Below are 24,426 nucleotides of genomic sequence, written 5' to 3'. Positions count from 1 at the left end.
AATGAATAGTTTTTGAATGTTGTATAATCTAATTAACTATTAGGAATGACCTGGCAAATGATTTTCATTTTGTTCTGTCATCCAAACTTTAGAGCAATTTGTTAAACAGAGTAAAAAAAATGGCTAATGTCTTATAAGTAGGCTAAAAATGAGAATGCTACTTCGGAAAAATCCCATAATTTTTATATTTCCTTATTGAATGTAAGTATTCTGGACTTTTGCTTTAATATAGTCAGATCAAAATTACTTTTAAATTCTAGAGTTGTATTAATGTTTAAAGTTAAATCTTTATAGCACAATCCGTCAAAGAAAAACAAGTCATAAACTGGCCTTAATGGAAATTTACAACCTCTTTCTTTGTTGAAGATCCTATTAAGAGTTTCAGAAGACGCTGTCTAGCGATCAGGAGGCTTTATTCCCTAGTGTACAAGACCAGCCTGGACTACATAGGGAGTTCAAGCTATCCTGAACTATATCTTAAGACCTTATCTCAAAACACCAAGAGCCATTGATATGGTTCAGTGGTAGAGCACTTGCCTATCAAGTGTTTGATCTTTAGTAATTGGAGGAAAACATGAGAAGCAAAATAAAACAGTAGCTGTATGACTAGGGGCATTAAAGTGGTAGTACATTTACTTAGCAAGCACAAGGTATTTAGTAGTACCACACTCTCACCCCCCCCCAAAAAAAATTGCTATTGAGGGGGAAATAATATTGGCAGGACATATATGGAACAAATGACTGGTATCCAGGCTATATAAAGAAATTTCAAAATTCAACAATGGAAAGAACAAAAAATCCAATTTTAAAATGGGTGAAAAAAACATTTTGCTAAGAGTATACAGGTGACAGATAAAGACATAGAGATATTCAGTATCTTTAGGGAGTAAGAGAATACAAATTAAAATCCTAGTGGTTTACGTGTCAGAATGGCTAAAAATTGTTAGCAGCAACAAATGCCAGTGAGGATGCAGAGACTGTAAAAATCTCAGACATTGTTGATGGGAATGAAAAAGAGTAAACAGGTTGGCAGTTTCTAAACAGACAATAGAAAAACCAAACATATTTGCTATACATTCCAGGAAAACTTAAAAAAAAAACCTTCACACAAAAACCTATATACTAATATTATTTATAACATGTTTTTAATAGCCCCAAGTTATAGAGAACTGGATGATGATAAAATGTAGTATTGGATAAATATCGGGGCATAATCTTTTGCATGAGAAAGCCAGTGTCATAGGCTACATATGATATAGTTTATGTAACATTCTTGAAATCACAGAAGTGGAAAGGTTATACATTAGTGGTTTTTCAGGTCAAGGAGGTACTGGAAACTTTGTAGTGATAGAATATTCTGTATCCTCATTGTATCAAGGATAATATTCTGGTTGTGATGGCATGCCTGATTACAGCAAGTTACCACTGGGGGAACTTGGATATAGATTACTTGGAATCTATGAACAGATTCTAGGTAATTATAACTTCCTGTGGATCTGTATTTCAAATGAAAGATAGATTTAAAAATGGTTACTGAGTTGGGTGCCAGTGATTCATACCTGCAATCCTAGCTATAGGATGCTGAGATCTAAGGATCACAGTTTGAAGCCAGCCTAGGCAGGAAAGGTAAGATTCTTATCTCCAATTAACCATCAAAAAGCCAGAAGTGGAGCTGTGGCTTGCTTAAGTGGTAGAGCATTTTTGCCTTGAGCAAAAATTCTAGGTCCTGAGTTTAAGCACCCAGGACTGGCACTAAAAAAAAAGGTTACTAAGTTGTAGAATCCAAGTGATGGGTATACAGGTATTCATTATAATTCATTATAATAATTATTCATTATAATTATAATCCATTATATAATTCATTATAATAATTCTTTCATATTACTATAGTTTTGAAATTTTCCATAATAAAATGTGGAAGAAAATAGATTTTTAATACATATCACCAATCCATTTTTATAATATTATGCCTTGTATAGTAAATGGTAGTTTGAAATTTTTATGAAAGATTGAATCTGACTTAAAAGTCCTACATAGAAAATGAGATAAACTTAGTATCTTCATGCAAAAAACTCGTATGAAAATGATTGTGATGCCTTTATTGATTGTTCTCCCAAATTAGGAACAGTTCTAATCTCTTTTTTTTTTTTTTTTGGCCAGTCCTGGGGCTTTGGACTCAGGGCCTGAGCACTGTCCCTGGCTTCTTCTTGCTCAAGGCTAGCACTCTGCCACTTGAGCCACTGCGCCCCTTCTGGCCATTTTCTGTATATGTGGTGCTGGGGAACAGAACCCAGGGCCTCCAGTATACAAGGCAAGCACTCTTGCCACTAGGCCATATCCCCAGCACCCCAGTTCTAATCTCTTAAATGGGGCATGGATAAATATGGTATATGAATGTAATATAATTATTTTTCTTTTCTTTTTGGGGGTGAGGAGGTTGGTGGTTGTCTTGGAGTTTTTACTCAGGACTTTGCACTGGTATTTTGCCTTTGAGTCACACCCCCAACCCTTTTTGCTTTGGTTGTTTTTTAAAATACAGTCTGTGTTTATTCCTAGCCTGGACTACAGTCTTTCTATTTAGATCCCCAAGTACCCGAGATGTCATTACACCCAGCTTTTTATTGCTTACAGTTTTTATTGGCTAAGATGCAGCCTCAGACTTGTTGCTTGGACTGAACTCAAACTGATCTTCTTGATTTTTTTTTTTTTTTTTGGCCAGTCCTGGGGCTTGGACTCAGGCCCTGAGCACTGGCTTTCTTTTTGCTCAAGACTAGCACCCTGCCACTTGAGCCACAGCACCACTTCTGGCCGTTTTCTGTATATGTGGTGCTGGGGAATTGAACCCAGGGCCTCATATATACGAGGCAAGTTCTCTTGCCACTAGGCCATATCCCCAGCCCCAGATCTTCTTGAATAGCTAGGATTATAGGTGAATAGCTAGGATTATAGGTAGCTTCATGTAATAAAATTCTATTGAGCACTGAAAAGCAAAATGATTGACACACTAGTTAAATGTCAAGTGCATTCTTTAGTGACAGATAAATGACAAATACCAAACTTTCAAGGTTACATTCATTATATCCCATTTATAGGATATTCTTGTGAAGAAAATCTTACTGGGATGGAAATTGGATGCATAGTTATGTTGATCTAAAACCAGAGGATGGGGGAAATTTTGCAGCTTGATAGAACTGTTAAGTATTTTGATTTTGGTTGTAAGACTATACTTATTAATCAAAACTCCAAGAATTGCACACATGAAAAATGGTGAAAATATTTTACATCTTAATTTTTAAAAAGGAAAAACTGTGATAAATGCTCATGATGAACAATGCCTTAACTAAAAACCAAATTCAAACTAATTTTAGAAAATACTGTTTCAGATTGTACCATATCTACCTTCTCTCCAGTGCTTACATACTCTCTCCTCTTAGTTATAAATCTCTAATATAAGCCCATACCCCGACAAAGCCTGATTAGTGATTGTACTGTAACAAAATTAGGCTCTTAAAACTTGGGATTTAAATTATTAGGCTAAGTTAAGATTATATATTGAGTTGGGAAGATCATGGCCATTTTTATGAAAAAATATTTTACTGGAAGCCTACAATATGAAATGGGTACTAAAAATATGTATTATAATCTTAGTTCTCAGAAAGATAAATATTTGAAGTCGTAATATTCATACTTTGAACTGTGATAGTCCACAACCGAAAATCACATAGTTTTGTCACTGAAGGTAATTCAGGAGAGATTCTACAGCAGATACATTTGTGGAGGGCTTTTGTGAGAAAGAGACAAGAATACTTTGTACTGTTGAAGATGCACTTGTGGTAGATGTTACAAGGAAGAACATAAGTTTTAAGCTTTATAAGTATTGGTTTTCTTTTTTTTTTGGCCAGTCCTGGGCCTTGGACTCAGGGCCTGAGCACTGTCCCTGGCTTCCTTTTTGCTCAAGGCTAGCACTCTGCCACTTGAGCCACAGCGCCACTTCTGGCCGTTTTCTGTATATGTGGTGCTGGGGAATCGAACCCAGGGCCTCATGTATACGAGGCAAGCTCTCTCGCCACTAGGCCATATCCCCAGCCCCAAGTATTGGTTTTCTAACAACCAGCACAGAAGTGAATTGGAGCTAACTACCTCTGAAGTTTTGAGCACTGTGCCTGGATAGGTATTCAGAGGTACATATCTCCAGGCTCTGGGACTCTGTAGATTGTTTGATTTTGTTCTGTATCTGATTTAAAAATTTTAATATACTGTTAACATAAGCAATTTGGAATGTCTTGTCCATATTAAGATCCTCAGCTTTCCTTATCTGATAGAGTTCTTGGATCATACACAGTCATTCTCATTGTCTTTGTCGCTAGATAACAATACCTGAAGTAAAATGAAGAGTACTTGACATGAACCATCTTCTGACTAGTCTATGTGTTTGCATGTGGTACTGCTATCTTCTGTATCTGACTTTATAGACCCAACTCATAACTTCTCACTTTTTACAGTCATAACAAAATCCTTTTGAATCATTTCATATGTATCAAGAGACCCAGCATTTTGAATACTATCTGCACAAGAAGACATATTTGAATAAATGAGTTAATTTCACCCCCAGTTGCATGCTTTCAAAAAGATAGCCATGATTTAGATCGAGGATACTTGAAATATTCAAAAGCTTTCTAATTGTTTGTTTCTGTACAGGAATTCCGGCAGAAAGTAATGCTAGGAACTCCTTTCCTAGTTATTTGGCTGGTTGGGTTTATAGCAGACCTAAATATTGATTCTTGGCTCATTAAAGGGCTAATGTATGGTGGCGTTTGGGCTACAGTACAATTTCTTTCAAAGTAAGTGTGTTGTTTTTAACTATACATGAAAGAATATAATGCTGATATGTAAAAAATGTTTTGTGTTTAGAAAATTGTCCTTATGTAGCATGAGTATTTAAATTTTTGCTTAACGTTTTTGTATAAGTTAATGTGTGAAAGCTTTTATTGTGTGAAATCTTTCTTAAATAATTTTATTGTTATTATTTATTGTACAGTGGGGCTACCATTTCATAAATTCGGTAATGAGTATGTTTTGTATGAAATCTTTAAATTTTTCCCATTGTTATCACATGATTCTGGAGGTCTAAAGACAAAACTTTCATAAATTCAGTAATGAGTATGTTTTGTATGAAATCTTTAAATTTTTCCCATTGTTATCACATGATTCTGGAGGTCTAAAGACAAAACTTTTGTGTAGTTTTGAAACGAAAATACAATTTTAGAAATATTTATATTTTAATAAAAGTAAACTTGAGTTTATTGAACTGTAAATTTGATATACATGGTACTTCTAGATAATTATGACTCTTAAGCTCACTTTTCCATATTAACTTTGGTCATAAGCAGAAAGCAAAGCAAAGATTTGATTTTACTAGCAAGCATAATTAGGAAGCAAGAATGCTTTTTTTTTCTAATTATTTGTGGGTCCCAAAGCCCTAAAAGTTTCCCCATTCAGTAAACCTAGGAAGGTATCTATGATCCAGAACTTCTGGCTTAATTCCTATTCCTTTAGTGTCTTATTTTCACCCAATGTATTCCACCATTTTTAGAAGACATACAAGAATAATTCATGTAGGACAGGGAATAACTAGAAATACACTAGATATTTTAACTCTTGAGGAGCTAAATTCTAGGCTCTCTAACATTCTGAATGGAAATTCACCAAGACTATTAAATCTGCATTAGTAATGCATCTGTTTGTGTTTAATAACATTTCTTAATACTTCTTCTTAAGTTCTAAGCTGTGTAAACATGAATTTGAATTTCCAATAAATGAGACACTTCATTCTGTTTGAAAAGATGTGCCTAACCTTAACTGAAGTGTGTAGGTTAAAAGAAGTGATGAAACAGAGAGAAAAAGTTGAGCATTGTTTTGTACTCATTTGTTGAAATTATAATACATCTTTGAATAATATGATTCTGTTGCTACATACTTAAAATGAAGTATTGTCTTAAAGAAATTAGAGTACACTGAAATTTTGAATGTGAACAGTACATGGATATGTGTAATATGTATATGGTACTGAGATTTAGACCCAGACCTTGCGTGTGTGTGTGTGTGCATGTGTGTGTGCATGTGTGCATGTGTGTTTTTCAGATGTTAAGCTAGGATAACAGACTTGAGCCACCATGTCTAGCTTTCAGTTGAGAAGGGGTCTAACAGACTTTTTCTGCATAGGTTTGCTTTGAACTATGGTCCTCCCAATCTTAGCCTCTCAAGAAGTTAGAATTATAGGTGTGAGCCATTGTGCCCTACTTAATTTTAATTCTTGGTAAATTGAAAAGAATTTCAGAACCTTGTATGCTTGTTAAGCTAATGCTTTCTACACAGAATTTGTATAAATTTAATTAAGTACATACTCATTTTACAATGAAACATAGGTCTTAATAGTTGATAACATTTGTGTCTTACAGGTCTTTTTTTGATCATTCAATGCATAGTGCATTGCCCCTTGGAATATATTTGGCAACCAAATTCTGGATGTATGTGACATGGTTCTTTTGGTTTTGGAATGATATCCTTTGGTTATAAAGACTATATTTAAAACAAATTTTGTTTATTACTTAAGCACATTATCATAATTTGCCATAGGAGTGAACTACATATCATAGTTCATTGTTTGCTACAATAAATCAGAATAAGTGTGAACTAATACAAATAATGTTTTTGAATGACTCATTTTTAGTAGGTTGCTTTTTTTTTTCAAATTTTTATTATCAAACTGATGTACAGAGAGGTTACAGTTTCATACGTTAGGCATTGGATACGTTGCTTTTGAAAGCTGCTTTCAACAGTCTTAAATGGTAATAAGAATTACTACTGTTTACTGAGTTTAAAAACAGTTTATTCATATTTTGTAAGTTAGTATTATTGCCTCAATTTTATTGAAAGGAAAGTTTAGGCTTAAATAGTCCAAAGCTACATAGCTGTACTCTGGTAAAGCTGAGATTGAACCATTTCTGTTTTTAACGTGTTTTCAAATGTTCTGTCAAAGTGAATTTTTAAAAAAAATGTTTCAGTAGCAAACTTGTTTTCTACGGATTTTCTTAATATCACAATGTATTTTACTTTGGTAGATGGTATGTAATATTCTCTTTTTTTGGGAGCTTGAACTCAAGGCTGGGCATTTAGCTTTTTCCCCTTAGCATTTTCCATTCAAGATTGATGCCCTACCACTAAAGCTACAGCTCCACTTCAGATATAATCTTTTCTAGAGACTTTATCTCTTGCTTCATTAAAAGACTTGTAATAATGTGTCTTCAAGAATTGCTGATTCCATTAAATTGTCAGTGTAGTATGCTTTTTAAAACCATATGATTTGGAATTGGAATTGGATATATATCCCTATCAAAAAATAAAGCCAGTATCAATATTTGGTATTTTTACATAGATTTATTATTGAATACACATGGCTCATGGATGGTTATTTCATTTTTAAAACAAATAAAAATTAAAATAGATAAAATAAAAAGTACATAAGATTGAAAAATAGTTTTTTTATTATTATTAAGGTATTGTACCAGAGGGATTACCATTTCACATTTCATGTTTTAAGTAACAATTTTCAGTAACTTATGTTACAATAGTAGAAAATACCCATTGTTACTAATATTATATAATATACTTTTTGTTGTGGCCTTGCTTAATTTTCTTTTAAACTTGAGTTCCAAAATCATAGCCACACTTGGAGTTCTCATATTTCTAAGTCAGTAAGTAAATTTTTTTTAATTTAATTTCTTTATTAATTGAACACAAATTTTTTTGACAAGGTGTTGTGCAAAAAGGGTACAGTTACATAGTAGAGCAGTGTGTACATTTCTTGTGATATCTTACGCCCTGTTTTTCTTTCCCTTCTCTAGGTCAGGTAGACATATATACAATATACAATTTATCAAGAACATATACAGTAGCCACGTGGCCAAGCCCAAGAAAATTCGCCTAGGGCTTTAAATGTAATGTTGATATTAGACAATATGTCGACAGTAGACTTATTTGAACATACATACATAGCTTTTGAGCTATTGTATTCCACTGAGAGGTCGATTTTTGACCTTTATATGTTGAGTAGTTGTTTGGTTTTAGTTACATACTGTTGGGTCGCTGCCCCAATCCTGTGGGAAATACCATTTGACAAGCAGTTTTTTGTTTCACAGACCTGGTCTCTACTGTCTCTCCATCTCCCTTTCTTAACAGTCATGTATCAGGGAGATCATGCCTCTTTGTTTTCTGTTGTTCGAGTTCTGACCATTTCCCTGCGAATAACAATATTTCACCATTCCTAATCGCTATGTAGTATTCCATTGTGTATAGGTACCATATTTTTGGATCCATTCATCTGTGGAGGGGCATCTGGGTTGTTTCCATATTTTGGCTATTGTGAATTGTGCCGCAATACACATGGAAGTACAAATGTCTTTTTGATATCTTGGGACTTGCTGTTTAGGATAGATGCCTAGGAGTGGTATGGCTGGGTCATAGGGTAGGTCTATATTGAGCTTTTTGAGAAACCTCCATACTGTTCTCCAAAGTGGTTGTACTAATTTGCACTCCCACCAACAATGGAGAAGGGTTCCTCTTTCCCCGTACCCCCTCCAGCATTTGTTGTTGCCTGAGTTCAGAGTATAGGCCAATTCTAACTGGAGTGAGGTGGTATCTCAGGGTTGTTTTTATTTGCATTTCCTTTACTACCAGGGATGTTGAGCATTTCCTCATATGTTTCTTTGCCATTTTTATTTCTTCTCTTGTGAAGTCTCTCTTTAGCTCCTTTGCCCATTTCCTAATTGGTTTATTGGGCTTGGAGGGGCTTAGTTTTTTGAGTTCTCTGTAGATGACAGATATTAGGCCTTTGTCTGTTGCTGTGCTGGTAAAGATCCTTTCCCATATGGTTGGCTGTCTTTCTGTTTTGGTGGCTATGTCCTTAGCTGTGCAGAAACTTTTTAATTTGTAGTAGTCCCATTTGTCGTGTCTCTCCCCTATTTGTTGTGCCCCTAGGACTCTATTCAGGAAGTTTCTTCCTGTGCCTATAAGTTCTAGCATCTTTCCTACTCTGTCCTTCAGTAGTTTCAAGGATTCAGGTCTGATATTGAGGTCGTTGATCCATTTTGAGTTGATCTTGGTGCATAGTGATAGGCTTGGGTCTACTTTGAGTTTTCTGCATATGGCTGCCCAGTTCTCCCAGCACCAGTAGTTGAAGAGGCTATGTTTATTCCATTGTATGTCTTTAGCTCCTTTGTCGAATATCAGCTGACTGTAAGAGTGCGGTTTTATTTCTGGATCTTCAATTCGAATCCATTGGACTTCCGGTCTGTTTTTATACCAATACCAGGCTGTTTTTGTTATGGTGGCCCTATAGTAGAGCTTGAAGTCTGGTATTGTGATACCTCCAGCACTGCTTTTTTTTGCCTAGGATTGCTTTGGCTATTCTAGGTCTTTTGCTGTTCCATATGAATTTATGGATTGCTTTCTCTATTTCAGTGAAGAATGTGACTGGGATTTTGATAGGGATTGCATTGAAATTGTATAACAATTTGGGCAATATGGCCATTTTCACTATATTGATTCTGCCTACCCATGAGCATGGGAGGTCTTTCCATCTCCTTGTGTCTTCTTTGATTTCCCTTATTAGATTTTTATAGTTTTCATTAAATAGGTCCGTCACGACCTTGGTTAAGTTGATCCCTAGGTACTTTATTCTTTTTTTGGCTACTGTAAATGGAACTGTTTCCATAATTTCCTTTTCTGTTTGTATATTGCTGGTGTACAGAAAAGCTGCTGACTTTTGTGGATCGATTTTGTATCCTGCTACTTTGCCAAAATGGTTTATTAGGTGTAGGAGTTTGGGGACTGAGTTTTTTGGGTCCTTCAGATATAAGATCATGTCATCTGCGAACAGGGATAACTTGATTTCTTCCTTGCCAATGTGGATCCCTTTGATGTCCTCCTCTTGCCTTATTGCTATGGCTAGGGATTCCAGCACTATGTTGAAAAGAAGTGGGGAGAGTGGGCATCCTTGTCTTGTTCCTGAGTTTAGGGGGAATGAGTAAATATTTTTTTAAAGCACTGTTATTTGCACTTTTAAAATAGTTCTTAGTGTTATGTCTTATTGAATATATATATATATAATATGAATAAAGCCAATCTTCTTGTTTATCATTACCTCATCTATTTTAAATACTCTGTTTTTCACTTTTTTTCTAAAGTATAGATAATAGTAGTATACACCTGACATGTAAATAGTATTATAAATGGATGTTACTTATGCATGGCTTTAAGTTTTATCCAAGAGTCTGATATTTCCTGCTCATGCTGGCTTTGAACCACAATCCTCAGATCTCAGCCTCCTGAGTAGCTAGTTTCATAGGTGGGAGCCACCACACAGTGCCTGACAAAACATAATGTTGTAACACATGTTGTATGGTAAAATCTTATGAATTAAAATTATATATAATAACTCATCGTTGCTTCTTTAGATTCCTTAACTTTAGGTACATCTCAACTTTTTATCTATTCATCTTCCATTCCTTGCCAATAGTATTGCACTTTTCTACAATTTTGGAAAATCTTGGAAATCAGATCCAGGGATTATTAAAGCTACAGAAGAACAAAAGAAAAAGGTACAGCTTATAATATTTATAGCAGATAAGTAGAGTACATAGTTAAGAATCTGTCTTTACAATATAAAGAAGTTTCATATCAAATTAAGATTATGTGTAGTTTATTTGCGACTCACCCTTTGGGCTCTTGCAATACTTGTCTTACATTTTTGTGATATTTTATAAGTTTATGCTTCTTTCAAGACTATTTTGACTGCTTTTTTTTTATTCTTTACTGCTAGGGATTGAATACAGAGATTGAATACTTAAACAAATGCTGTGTTATCTTTGTAAAAAAATCTTTGTAAGTCTTGAGCAAATCCTGTGCATTCAGATTGTTGAATGACTTTATAAACTGGCCACCAAATTGATTAGTACTTTAGAAATCCCATCCCACTGCCTCATATACATGAGGCCCTGGGTTCGATTCCCCAGCACCACATATACAGAAAACAGCCAGAAGTGTGCTGTGGCTTAAGTGGCAGAGTGCTAGCTTTGAGCAAAAAGAAGCCAGGGACAGTGCTCAGGCCCTGAGTCCAAGCCCCAGGACTGACCAAAAAAAAAAAAGAAAGAAAGAAAGAAATCCCATCCCAGTAGATAAAATATTTCTATGTATGATCCAGGACATTTTTTGTATAACACATAGGCTTGAAACTAGAGTCAAAAAATATGTTTTATAGAGAATTGAACTAAAAGCATTTTATGTTGTTTTAAGAACTGTTCTCTTACCAGCAGCTAAAGACTAAATAAATTTTGTCCAGAATAAATGGGAAGTAGCAAGTTCTTATGGTCTAACCTCCTTTTCTTCTGGTGTACTTGAATTTGCCACTCTGACTATACTCACATTATAATGAAATTGTAAGCAAAAGACGTCATTTTTATTTTATTTTTTTCTTTCTTGAAAGCACAGGGAATGTAAAGATGAGCATCGTGTTTAATGTATGGTAGTGAAATAATGTATATTCTTTTAATTCACAGACAATAGTTGAGCTTGCAGAGACGGGAAGTCTGGACCTCAGTATATTCTGTAGTACCTGCTTGGTAATACTGTCTTTTCTGTTTTTCTCTCCTTCCTCCAGACAGTAGTTTAGTACACAGGATGTGAGGAGCAAGGAAAGTTTCTTTGTACCCCTCCCCTCCAAAATACCTGTTAGTCCTTGGTAAAAGAGGAGGCAGGATTTCTCTTTCCCATTGTTCCTTTTCCTTATAGTAGACCTGACATTTGTCATTCAGTACTGCTTTTCGTTTATACTCATTCTCTTTCTTGTGTCTTAAAATTTAACTCAATAAATTTGAAAAATAGTACATTTTTAAAAATTTATTATTTTTAACTTCATTTTAAGAGTTCTTGAATTTAAAACATTGAAAATGTATTAGATAACTTTTCAGATAAGATAGCTTTCCAACAAGTTCATTTTCAGGTTTGTTTGTCTTTTTGGCCAGTCCTGGGGCTTGGGACTCAGGGCCTGAGTACACTGTCCCTGGCTTCATTTTGCTCAAGGGTAGTACTCTGCCACTTGAGCCACAGTGCTACTTCTGGCCTTTTCTATATATGTGGTGCTGAGGAATCGAAGCCAGGGCTTCATGTATACGAGGCAAGCACTCTTGCCACGAGGCCATATTCCCAGCCCTCGGTACTATTTATGTAACTGAATTATTTTGTCGTGGATTCTAAAAGTAGTCATCTTAAGTCATATGTAATCAAATAGTATGAAATTGAGTAACATTTGTTTTATAGTCTATATTAGTAATATTGACACTTTTGTTGTAGACATCAATTTTTTATCAAACAGTACTTTTCTCTTTTATTTAATTTCTTTTTAAGTATTTGAAGGAAATAATAGATTGTTGCGGTGATTCTTTTAAAAGCTTTTAAGTGGGGCTGGGATGTAGCTCAGTGGCAAAAGTGCTTGCCTAGCAAGTGCAACGTCCTGGGTTCGATCCCCAGTACCAAAAAAGAAAACACACAAAAAAAAATACAGTTAAAAGCTTTTAAGTGATTATCTTCATTCTTAGAGCTCATTTGTATCAGTATCCCCATCACTTCAAACTAATAGGAATAATGTTCCTTCTTACATGTGAGAGTTACAATGTTTTAATCTTTTTTTTTTTTTTTTTGGTCTGTCCTGGGGCTTGAATTCAGGGCCTGGCCAGTGTCCTTGAATTTTTTCACTCAAGTCTAGCACTCTACCAGTTTGAGACACAGAGCCACTTCTGGTTTTCTGGTGGTTAACTGGAGATGATTCTCATGGACTTTGCTGCCCAGGCTAGCTTTGAACCACAATCCTCAGATCTTAGCCTCCTGAGTAGCTAGGATTGCAGACGTGAGCCCCTGGTTCCCAGCATTAAATCACTTTTTGCCATTGAAATATCCCTAAATCGTATTGGATATATTCCCAGATCACACACACACACACACATATATATATATATATATATATATATATTTTATACATCACAAGTAACTAATATCTTAGTATTGGTTAATAATAAAGTGGTTGATTTTGTTCAAAATTATAAATAGTCTTTGGTAACAGAACCCTAATTTCCTAGATTAGGTGGTTACATTTATGGTTCTTTGATTAGTTCAGATACTGGGTGCTCAAAATAAACAGTGCTTTACTTTTGTAAGCATTTTTAGGGTATTGACTAGATTCAGTTTTGTTTTGAGGCATTTGCTTAGAAAGTTTTGTTTTTGTGCTTTACAATGAATAATTTATGAGTTCAGTACTCTTGAACGTTTCTATGCACTACTGTACTCATCACATATGATGACATATTTCATAATCATTTGATAGAGGTAGCAGTGGGGGTTGTTGTTGTTCTGGCTGATACCAGTGCTTGAACTCAGGACTTGGGCACTGTCTTAGAACCACAGTTTGACTTAGGTCTTTTTGCTGGTTAGTTGGAGATAAAATTCTCACAGACTCTCTTCTCACACTAGCTTTGAACTGCAGTCCTCTGATCTCAGCTTCCTGAGTAGTTAGGATTATAGGCATGAGCCACTGGTGCCCAGCCAAGGTAGCAGTTTTATTATTGAATATATATCTGATAAGATCAAAATATTTTGTCTTTATAACAGAAACCGTCTACTATATATTTTAAACCAAGTCATTCTTTGGGATAGCTTTGTCTTATAAGGAGCTTATTCTCTACCATAAAATGATTTAAATCTAAGAGTTAGTTGTCATTGTATGGGCATCCTTTGCATTGATAGACAAGCCCCTAAGAAAATATATTGATCAGTTTTCTAAAAATGCATTGAATGTTAGTGAGCTATTATGTTCAGAAACCTGGAGACCAAGTCACCTCTTCACGATTTAGTCTCTTGCTCACATTTTTGGCTATTGTTTCCCAAAGGGAAAATATAGATGAAGTTGAAAGTGAGGGTGTTCACACTTCTTTCTTAAATAGATTTAACCTCACATCTGTGGATAAACAACAGCTCATCTTTTCCTTTGATCCCCGGGTGTTGTTTTTTTTTCTATAGGTATAATAACTATACCGTCTAACTTTTTCTGGTACTTCAGAATAGAGCAAACTTGATACTGAGTGTTAGGAAATGGCACTGTTTTTTGTTTTTTTTCAGTCCTGGGGCTTGGACTCAGGGCCTGAGCACTGTCCCTGGCTTCTTTTTGCTCAAGGCTAGCACTCTACCTTTTGAGCCACAGCGCCACTTCGGGCTTTTTCTGTTTATATAGTGCTGAGGAATAGAACCCAGGGCTTCATGCAAGGTAGGCAAACACTCTACCACTAAGCTACACTCCCAGCCCCATGGCATTGCTTTTATTGAAACAACAATGTGGTTGGTGGAGGATATTAGAAAAAATTTACTTCTGTCATGGGCTAAAACTCTAGCTCTTGTCATATAATTAGCAGTGACACTGCATCCCTTTGAAAATCACCAATGAATTTTTGTATTTTGTCTGATTTTGCACAGAGGGTAAAAATTATTTCAAGACACTTTTAAAAGACAGTTTTTTGTTGCCTGTCAAGAGCTAAATAAGGGATTTATGTTTCTTTCAATTGCAAGAAACAGTGACTATCTAAATTCTGAAAAGGGAACATGATGAACTTTCAAAATCTTAAGATACACTGAAGGAGAAATCAGTGTACACATACAGGACTAATTATAGGAAAGCAATTTTATTAATAATTTTGAGTTGTGAAAGATGCTTTCACTCACTATTTTTTTTAAACTAAGGAACAGTTTTACTTTGTAAGAGCAATCAATATCATGGTCACTAATGAGCTTTCAGAGTGTTTTTTTAAATCAGAGGTTTAAGAGAGATAAATATAGTATCATTCCTCAAAACATCAGATTGGTCTAACATCTTTTTAAAAATCTGCATTGTAGTTGTTCTTACATTAAGATAATAGTAATTTTTGTTTGTGTTGATTTTTGAAACAATAATATAATCTGGTTAAAAACATACTTTGTTTTTTCATAATTGTATTTTGAGAAGGTAAAAATGTCTTTACTGTGCCTCTTAACAGATTCGGAAACCAGTGAGGTCCAAACACTGTGGTGTGTGTAACCGTTGTATAGCAAAATTTGATCACCATTGCCCATGGGTGGGTAACTGTGTAGGTAAGTAGTAATTTCTAAGTACATTATTGTTCATTTAAGTTACTGATTGCCCTAAAACAGCAACTCAATTGGGAGAGACAAAAAGTTAGAAAATCAGTGTCTTAACGAGATTGATGGGGGCTGGGAATGTGGCTTAGTGGTAGAGTGCTTGCCTAGCATGCATGAAGCCCTGGGTTTGATTCCTCAGTACCCATAAACAAAAAAGGCCAGAAGTGGTAATGTAGCTCAAGAGGTATTGTGTTAGCCTTGAGCAAAAGAAGCTCAGGGACAGTGCACAGGCCCTGAGTTCAAACTCAAGGACTGACAGAAAAATAGAAAAAGAGAGAAATTGATGTTTTGCTACCATTCTCTCTGCTGCCTTCTTTGTTATGCTTTCTCCATTGGGTAACAATGACACTTATCTAATAAAGAGGCAGATATTTCTTATTTTACATTAAGACTACAGAAAGTAAGGTAATATTTCAAATGACAGAGGGATGAAAGGTAAGAATTCTGCACAGTTCATTGTTCATGAATAATCATTCTTCATTGTAATCTAAAGTGACAATGAAGTTATCTACGAGATGGCCTTGGAAATTGTATGAGGCCATAGAAGGCAAGCATTATGAAAGCTTTGACTGTTGGAGAGAAGCCTCTGAAGACTTGGTTGTAAAGTAGTAGAAGTATTATAAGATAAGGTTATTTGAATCTTTCTGAAAATAAAATAAAAAGAGACTTGGATTTAAAGTAAAAACTGTTCATCAGATTCTTTTGGGACTCTTGCCTTTGGAACAAACATCATTACAGTCATCACATCTGTGTGTAATTATAAGCATTTTTATTTTAAAACTTACTAAAGCATTTATTTTCTGAAAACCAGTTTTTAAAATAATGTTATTATTGTCTAAATTGTATCCCACCTTTCATAGCATGCCCCTCAAAGGTATTACCAATTGTTTTTTCTTAGCTGGAAAAAAATTGCTTCTGTGTTGTTCTTTAGGTGCAGGCAACCATAGATACTTTATGGGCTACCTATTCTTCTTGCTTTTTATGATCTGCTGGATGATTTATGGTTGTGTTTCTTGTGAGTACAATTAGTTTTTTGCTTTCTTAAAACAATTGTTTGCATGCTCAGGTTATACTTAACTGTATTAACAAATTAATGGAATGATAAAAGTTTTTAATAAAAAATATCGTTTGCACAAAGAAAGCCAGAAATGGAGCTGTGGCTCAAATGGTAGAGTACTAGCCTTGAACACAAAAGCTCAGGACAGCTCCCAGATTTGAAGTCCTAGGACCATAAAAAAAAATTTTTTTTTAAGATAGATTAGTAGATAGATACAGATATTTGTTTTCGGCACCTGGGAATAAAAAATATATAAAATAGATTAAATATATTTTTCATATGGTATAAGCCCTTCTTAGTGTGTGTATCTTCTGTTTGTTTAGTAGGCATTGAAAAGCTTATGGGTAAAATACACCAGCATTTCACTACACATGCTTGCATGACTAGTAATATGTAGACGCAGCAATGGTGTTGATTCCTCTTTTTTACCAAACAGTTGGAAAAATAAATCTAACTTTGTACAGTACATGAGATGTTCTGAAAAGTAAGGTATAATTATTGTCTTATATTTAGAAGTTACTGTCTTAAGTTGTCATTCTTGATAATATGAGTTTAGTATCTTACGGGAAAATGGGGTTTTGTTGCATTGAGAACCCAAGCTGGACAAGAGTTTAAATGAAGATGTTAGTAACTGTACTTCAGGACTTGGGAGGTTAACTGTACTACATCCTGGCTTAAAAATATATCTTGGATTGTTTCTTAGTCCTCCTACCCACTAAAATATTTTGGTACATCATTTGAGAGATAAACACTTTCCTGCCACTTCTTTTGGCAGCAGTTCTCAAGGGGAGAGAGAGAGAGGGAGAGAGAGAGAGAGAGAGTGTTGCCAGCCCTGGGGCTTAAACTCGGCCTGAGTACTGGCCCTGAGCTTCTTTTGCTCATAGCAAGCACTGTGGTGAGCACTGTTCTAACTTGAGCCACTGTGCCACTTGCGGCTTTTTTGAGTATTTCATTGGAGAGAAGAGTATCATGAACTTTCCTGCCTGGGCTGGCTTTGAACTGTGATCCTCAGATCACAGCCTCCTGAGTAGCTAGGATTATTACAGGCATGAGCAACTGGTGCTTAGCTAAGGAGCAGGATTTGTGTCAGGAAAATTCCACCTAAAGTGATTCTGTTACAGGTCCTCCAAAACATTTTCACTTTGTCTTTGTATCGTCTTTTTTTTAAATTATTATGTAGATGTGATATCATAGAACATAGTTTATTTCCAAATTGTGGTACTTTTTTTTTAAGATTTCTGCTTTTCTATTTTTCTTTTTTTGCTAATAGACATTGGCAGTATTCAAGAGCATAGAAACATTTGTTCTTATGTGTTATCAGTTACATATAGACTGTTAGATTGTGCCATCTAAGTGGTACCAGCACAGATGCTTCTCTGAGTTGGTCGGATGACTATTGAGTAAGTCTCAATCACTTTCTTCTGGCTTTAGACTGGGGCCTTCACTGTGAGACCACCTACAACAAGGATGGATTTTGGACATATATTACTCAGATTGCTACTTGTTCACCTTGGATGTTTTGGATGTTTCTGAATAGTGTTTTTCATTTCATGTGGGTGGCTGTGTTACTCATGTGTCAGATGTACCAGGTATGTGCAAATGCATTCTTTGTTTCTTCAGTGCTTAAATATTTGAAAAATTCCTTCCCTGTCAAAATGACAATAAAGGTATTCTCTCTTAACTTCTTTGGCTTTTTAAGGATTAATTTTTTTCAAAAAAAATATTTTTCTGGGGCTGGGAATATGGCTTAGTGGTAGAGTGCTGCCCTAGCATGCATGAAGCCCTGGGTTCAATTCTTCAGGATCGAACATAAACACAAAAATCTGGATGTGGTGCTGTGGCTCAAAAGGTAGAGTGCTAGCCTTGAGCAAAAAGAAGCCAGGGACAGTGCTCAGGCCCTGAGTCCCAAGTGGCAACACACACACACACACACACACACACGTATATATACATATATTTGTATATATATGTAAATTACACATTTTAACCTCTCTTCCTCCTTTCTCTTCCTGTATTATGAATTTCTGACTTTGTATTGCTTTCAGCAGAAAATTTTGTATTCACAATTTAGATATATGCACTTGGATATGTGCAAGCTTAAATTGATGCCATTTATGTTTACTTTATTGTACTATTTTACTATATATCATTATTTACTCACTGATTTTACAAACTAAGGATTTTGGTTTTTGAAACTCTATATTGCCCAAACTTGCCTTCACTACTGGCTGTCTACAATGAAAGGCTAGTGCCACCACGCTTGGCTGAGCTGCAGGTTTTTTCTTTCTTGTGTCAGTACTGGGCCATGAACCTACGGCCTTGCTCTTCTCCTTAGCTTTTTCCATCACAGCTGGTATTCTACCACTTAAGCCACTTCTCCAGTTCTACCTTTTTGATGACGATTGGAAATTAAAGTCTAGGATGTCTTTGAACCATGATTCTCAGATTTTAGCCTCCTGAGTAGCTAAGATTATAGGTACCTACCTAAATTGTGGATTTTAAAGAAAGCTCATTATAAAAAAGGCCAGTGGTGATATTGTCTGTGTACACACAGCATCCATATATATATATATATATATATATATATATGTGCATAATTACTGGTTACTTGTTTTAAAATATTTTTCATATTTAATCGACTCATTTTCACAGTCAGTGATATCATGTAGACTAGCTCTCTGATGGAAAACTACAATGCTAGTCCCCTTGACAGTTAACTTTTTTACATTAAATATTAAAATGAAGTAATGAGTTCCTTTCTTTTTCTTTGTAGATATCATGTTTAGGCATTACAACAAATGAAAGAATGAATGCCAGAAGATACAAGCACTTTAAAGTAACAACAACATCTATTGAAAGCCCATTCAAGTATGTACATATTATAAATTTTATATTTTCCCTTGATACATAGTCTTTGTAAGCAAATTCAGTAATTGTCTAGTGAATACATCAAAGAAAGTGTTTTCTTTAGCGATGGCAATAGAATGTGAAATAAGGACTATGTCTTTCCTCTAGCAATATGTGAACTAATTTTTAAACATTACTGAACTTAAGCCTGGGTATGGTGGCTCATGCCCTATAATCTTAGCTACCTATGTGGTTTAGGTTGGAGGATCAAGGTTTAAGGTCACCTTAGAAATTTCTCAAGAATGCCCAATCTCAACCAATACTAAGCTAAGCATTGTTGGCACACCAGTCATCTCTACTACTCCATGGGAAGTACAAATAGGATTGGGTCCAGGCCAACCCAGGCAAAAAGTGAGCTCCTGTCTTAGTGCCTGCCTAGTAGCTAGGATTACAGGCATGAGCCACTAGCACCCAGCTTCAGTAACCTTGAGGGAATGTGAAGTCAAGTTCACTTCAGCCTCCTCCTTAGGAGGCTGAGGGTTGAAGTTCGAAGCCAGTCTAGTCAGGAAAGTCCGTGAGACTTATCACCAATAAACTACTCAGAAAAAGCCGGAAGTGGCACTGTGGCTAAAGTGTAGAGCACTAGCTTTGAGAAAAGGATCTTCAGGAACAGCACCCATGCCCAGAGTTCAAGCCCCAGGAACAGCCCTCCCATTCTCCCCCAAAAACTTATTTAATTTCAGATTTCTAAGTAGTATTGGTTAGTTCTTTTTTTTTTTTTGCCAGTCCTGGGCCTTGGACTCAGGGCCTGAGCACTATCCCTGGCTTCCTTTTGCTCAAGGCTAGCACTCTGCCACTTGAGCCACAGCGCCACTTCTGGCCGTTTTCCATATATGTGGTACTGGGGAATTGAACCCAGGGCTTCATGTATATGAGGCAAGCTCTCTTGCCACTAGGCCATATTCCCAGCCCTATTGGTTAGTTCTTAATACTATAACATGGAATTCATTTCATTAGCTGTACATATTTATGGTACTGCTTTATGTATATGTTGAGAATTTACATTTACTTTGATGCTTAGAAATAGTAGTATCTAATTATATGAAATACTAATACTCTTTACTCTCAGGCTTTTTAGTATGAATTATTGCATACTTCTGGGAAGCTATCAAATCTTTACATAAAAACAAAGAATTCTCTTACAGGTACAATCATTATATAAGGTGTAAAGCTGTTTGATACTTCTTCAAATTGTTAATCTTACTTAGATCCAGTGTTCATGTTGTGTTTATTTTATCTTATATTTTGTTTCTCAATTTTAGAGACATAATTTGTCTCCTTGCCAAAAACAGAAGTTTAGGAAAAATTGTTAAAATAAGCTATATTGAAATTATTTATGTTGAATTTGAATCAAAGCATTTGTACTAATTAATTTTTTTCTCCGTTGGGGGTTGTTTTTAGCCATGGATGTGTAAGGAATGTTATAGACTTCTTTGAATTTCGTTGCTGTGGCCTCTTTCGTCCTGTTATCGTGGACTGGACCAGACAATATACAATAGAATATGACCAAATATCAGGATCGGGGTACCAACTTGTGTAGCAACATCTTTATCCTATGAAGCATATTGCTGAGTGGTGCCTGAAAATTGTGTCTGTCTGTGTCTCTCACACTCAAATCCACATCCTTGGAACAATAGCATGCTATGTGTAGAGCTAACAGTGAATTTTACAGTCTTATTTTTCAACACTTTTATTAATAAAGGTAAACATGGATAGAACACACTGCCACTTCTGGAAAGAATAAAGGTCATAAAAATAATTTTAATGGTTCTTAATGTGGGAATTCACAACATACTCCTTTTTGTTTTTTGTTCTCATAACATTTTTCATGAAGAGTAAACCTTATTCTATTGATAGACATGGCATACTGATCCGAAATGTTCCGTTTTAACCAAAACTAAATTTGTTATGTGGATAAACTTTATGATGCAATACCAGGAAGTATTTCATCTAATTCCAGGAAAATTGTCTTAAAGTGATTGACTAGTATTGTGTACATTTTAGAATGTACATGTGAATACTGTGATAAGAATCATGTGGTTTTATTAGGGATCTACTATAATGTGTCTTCAAAGACACAGGAAATAATGTTCACAAAGAAATGTGCTATTTTGTTTCCATCAGCTGTTGCAATGCTGGCCTATTTCTAGTTCAGTGAAATAATTTGTAGTAACCTTGCTCTGAGGTTTTATGGTCTGATAATGAAGCACTTGCATGAGTATACTAAGTCATATTATTTTCTTGAAATTAAAAGCCCTAAGTGCATGATACACTGCATAGAATGTATATTAGCAGATAATATCCAGTGAAGCATAAATTACATTTAATTTAATGTGCAAATCTTCCAATTTTTAAGAGTTGGGATTTCCAACAAAAGGCAAAATAAATAAGCTCGTGCAAAATTCTTAGTAATAGAGATAGATGGATAAACTTTACAGATTCTGAGCTGCAAGCTGAAAAACAAATTATAGAAAAGCCAACAGTTTAAGCTAAAGATGGAGCATGACCTCTGTACATAGCACATGTGAATAAAAGAAAAGCTAATGGTATATTCCTGTGTTTTTAAATAACCTAAGAGAAAGTAGGATTTAATCCCCCAAATCATTTCAATTTTCTTTCCAGTATTGAATGTTCTGAAGTTTGTTAATGCTGTCTGAAACCATTTCAGGAAGATTTTCTTGCTTGTTAAATGTGATGCACTGATCAGTTTTTGTTGCAGCATTTCCATATCGTCATGGTGAATTACTAGTCACTGCTTCATGAATATTGTTTACAGAGTGAGACTTGGTTTAGTCCTGTTTAAATGCTGTAGCAAGTTGTGGTTCCAGCAACCTGTGGGAAACTTGTGAGAGGGATTAGGGTTAGGGGGAGGGTGAAGGGGGGGAGAAGTCAAACTGATGACAGATGCTATACCAGTGTAAAGAATGTGTATCTGTATATAAATAATTTATCAAGTAGTTTTCTTTTTGTGTCTGTGTATTAGTATTTTTAATGCTGCTCATCTCATTTTTTCCAACCAAAAAAAAGGGAGATATTAATGAGCTTCCAGTGATGTTCAATATTGCTGTTAATAGGCATTATACTCTGCAAGTTCACTGCATGCCTGATGCTTGATAAAATTAGTTATTCCTTGTAAAATGCAAAAAGTACAGGTATTAAAGCAATCTAGTGGTATACCCGCCCCTTGCCTTAGTAAGAGGAGCAGTGAAAATGTATATAATTGATGTTCAGTATTTCCAAGCACTACCATTTTTATATAGTAATTGCTTTCACCACAGTGAGACATCAAAAAAGATGACCCTTAGTGTACCTGAGTGTTTTAATATTAGAAAATTGGCATATGTACTTTATTTTTGAAAAGGGAAGAGATGGGTGTGGGGTGGCAATAGCATCGTGGCATTTTGTCATAGGATGTAAAAAAAATTGGTTAACTGTACAAATGTCTCTGATAGTTTTGATTAATAATTGGGGGAAATTTTAGATAATTTTTTAATTCAAAGTTATTTATAAAATAGTAGGATTCGTTTTAATTTTTGTATTTTGATCACTTCACATGAAGACTCAGTTGTAATTTTTATCAAATACATTTTTATCAACAGTTAAAGACTGTGATGGTTTTCTCAGAATAAGAATGTTGTTACCATGTGCTTTCTTTGTGGTACAATATTCTTTTCAGTACAAAAGAGATGCCTCTCAGTTAAACAGGAAAAAAATATCTAATTGTATAAGTTGAAAATACTTGCAAGGAGAATCCTTTTAGTACTAACCATTTCATAGCAGCAGTCAATCTGCAATTCGGAATTGTCAGATGGCTGGGAGCCAGCTATGCAGCAGTGTACCGTCTGCTTCATTATTTCGTAGGTCCTGTGTGGAACCAGTTTAACCTAGCTCTAAAGTTGTCTATGAGGTGAACCTTTTGGGAATAGTTGATACAAATTAATTGGATTCTTTCGGGAAATAAGAACTTAATTCTCAGCTGTAAACAAGAATTACTTCTTTGGAGTTTTTCATTCATTTTGTTGTTTGTAGGAATTAATTTGAAATATTAACAGACATAAAACAGCATCATACTTAAGCTATGGATGTTTTTAATTTGTGTTTATTTATAACTGTGCCAAGTATTATTTTGCTACTTACTGTGTTACTTTGTGGAAAGAAAAACCTGTAAAGTGTTTAATAAATTAGTTCTCCTTATGTATATCTGTCAGAATTTTGTAAAATATTAATCAGAATAAATATTGACTCTTAAGCTGTGGTTGTTTGTAACTTCACTCAGTTCTGTGAGGAAATTGATGACACCATGGTCATGGTACCCATATGAATATTAATCCTATATATTTATATCCTATTAAAGTAGGAGTAAAGTGGCATATGGTTTAGGACTTTGGAGAAGTAGGTCATATTCTAAAAATTCCCTATCTGGAATTTTCAGTTCTCTCTGTATGCATGTGTATAAGTTTTAATAAAAGTAATTTTTTCTTTATGAATTCTGAAGTTAATTTTGGAGTGAGGCTTCTCAGGGACTATATGAACCTGAGTTTTAAGTGTAAGTCAGAATGCAGTATACTAAAAATACTGCATGGCAAAGCAATCAAATTTAAAACGAATTCAAAAAACAAAAAATTTTAAGGTACTCTTTGTTATTAGCCATGTGGTTGTTCAGTTTGGGGACCAGTAGTATTAGACAAGAGTATTTTCAGAATGGATTCATCCTCAATTCATAATTATTTTATGATATTGAAAAAAAATACCTTCCAACCTGTCTAGAGCTTAAGTCCCAATGTTTTGTATGACTTATAAAGTGAAACAGGCCACCAGTTTTCATACTGTAGGGTACTTTGCTGTTTCCATTATCCACTTTGTGTTCATCCCAGACTGAATGTTTCTAGATAATGCAAAGTTGTTTGCTGCTTGCACAGAACGGAAATGCAGAGTAGAAGTTAAGCACCTCAGTTTCTAGGATGTAGTTAAGTAACATCTGTCCAATTAAGTGGAGTCTAAAAAGTCCTATTAAGCATCATATTCTGTAGTTAACTGTAATGATGTTAAAATACAGATAAAATAACCTAGTTTTTTGTTTTAACAGATTTTTAACTCTGAGTCACTGCGTTTCTGAGAAACTTACTCAGTTTCTGTGGCTGACCTGCCTGTAGAGATCGTGCTTTGGTACAGTTAAATTGGGCTTT

The 24,426-nt window shown here is 35.0% G+C and overlaps 1 protein-coding gene across 2 annotated transcripts in view; it reads left to right on the top strand.

Moving 5' to 3' along the window:
• The window catches only part of Zdhhc17 (zinc finger DHHC-type palmitoyltransferase 17), a 61,782-nt gene extending 38,293 nt beyond the window's left edge, over positions 1 to 23,489 (top strand). The window contains exons 9-17 of one of the 2 annotated variants that reach the window (XM_048359161.1): positions 4,699 to 4,841; positions 6,459 to 6,559; positions 10,534 to 10,658; positions 11,616 to 11,678; positions 15,135 to 15,228; positions 16,208 to 16,291; positions 17,765 to 17,922; positions 19,107 to 19,201; positions 20,642 to 23,489. In XM_048359161.1, coding sequence (XP_048215118.1) covers positions 4,699 to 4,841; positions 6,459 to 6,559; positions 10,534 to 10,658; positions 11,616 to 11,678; positions 15,135 to 15,228; positions 16,208 to 16,291; positions 17,765 to 17,922; positions 19,107 to 19,201; positions 20,642 to 20,780 — 1,002 coding nt within the window. In that variant the 3' untranslated portion in view covers positions 20,781 to 23,489. The remainder of the gene's footprint in view (positions 1 to 4,698; positions 4,842 to 6,458; positions 6,560 to 10,533; positions 10,659 to 11,615; positions 11,679 to 15,134; positions 15,229 to 16,207; positions 16,292 to 17,764; positions 17,923 to 19,106; positions 19,202 to 20,641) is intronic. The other variant, XM_048359168.1, reaches the window with a different exon arrangement.
• Positions 23,490 to 24,426: the final 937 nt, after the last annotated feature.

This window comes from Perognathus longimembris, chromosome 1 (assembly GCF_023159225.1).
Source record: "Perognathus longimembris pacificus isolate PPM17 chromosome 1, ASM2315922v1, whole genome shotgun sequence".
Taxonomy (NCBI): Eukaryota; Metazoa; Chordata; class Mammalia; order Rodentia; family Heteromyidae; genus Perognathus; species Perognathus longimembris.
Note: the sequence above shows the minus strand (reverse complement) of the source record. Positions and strands in the feature narration are given on the sequence as shown.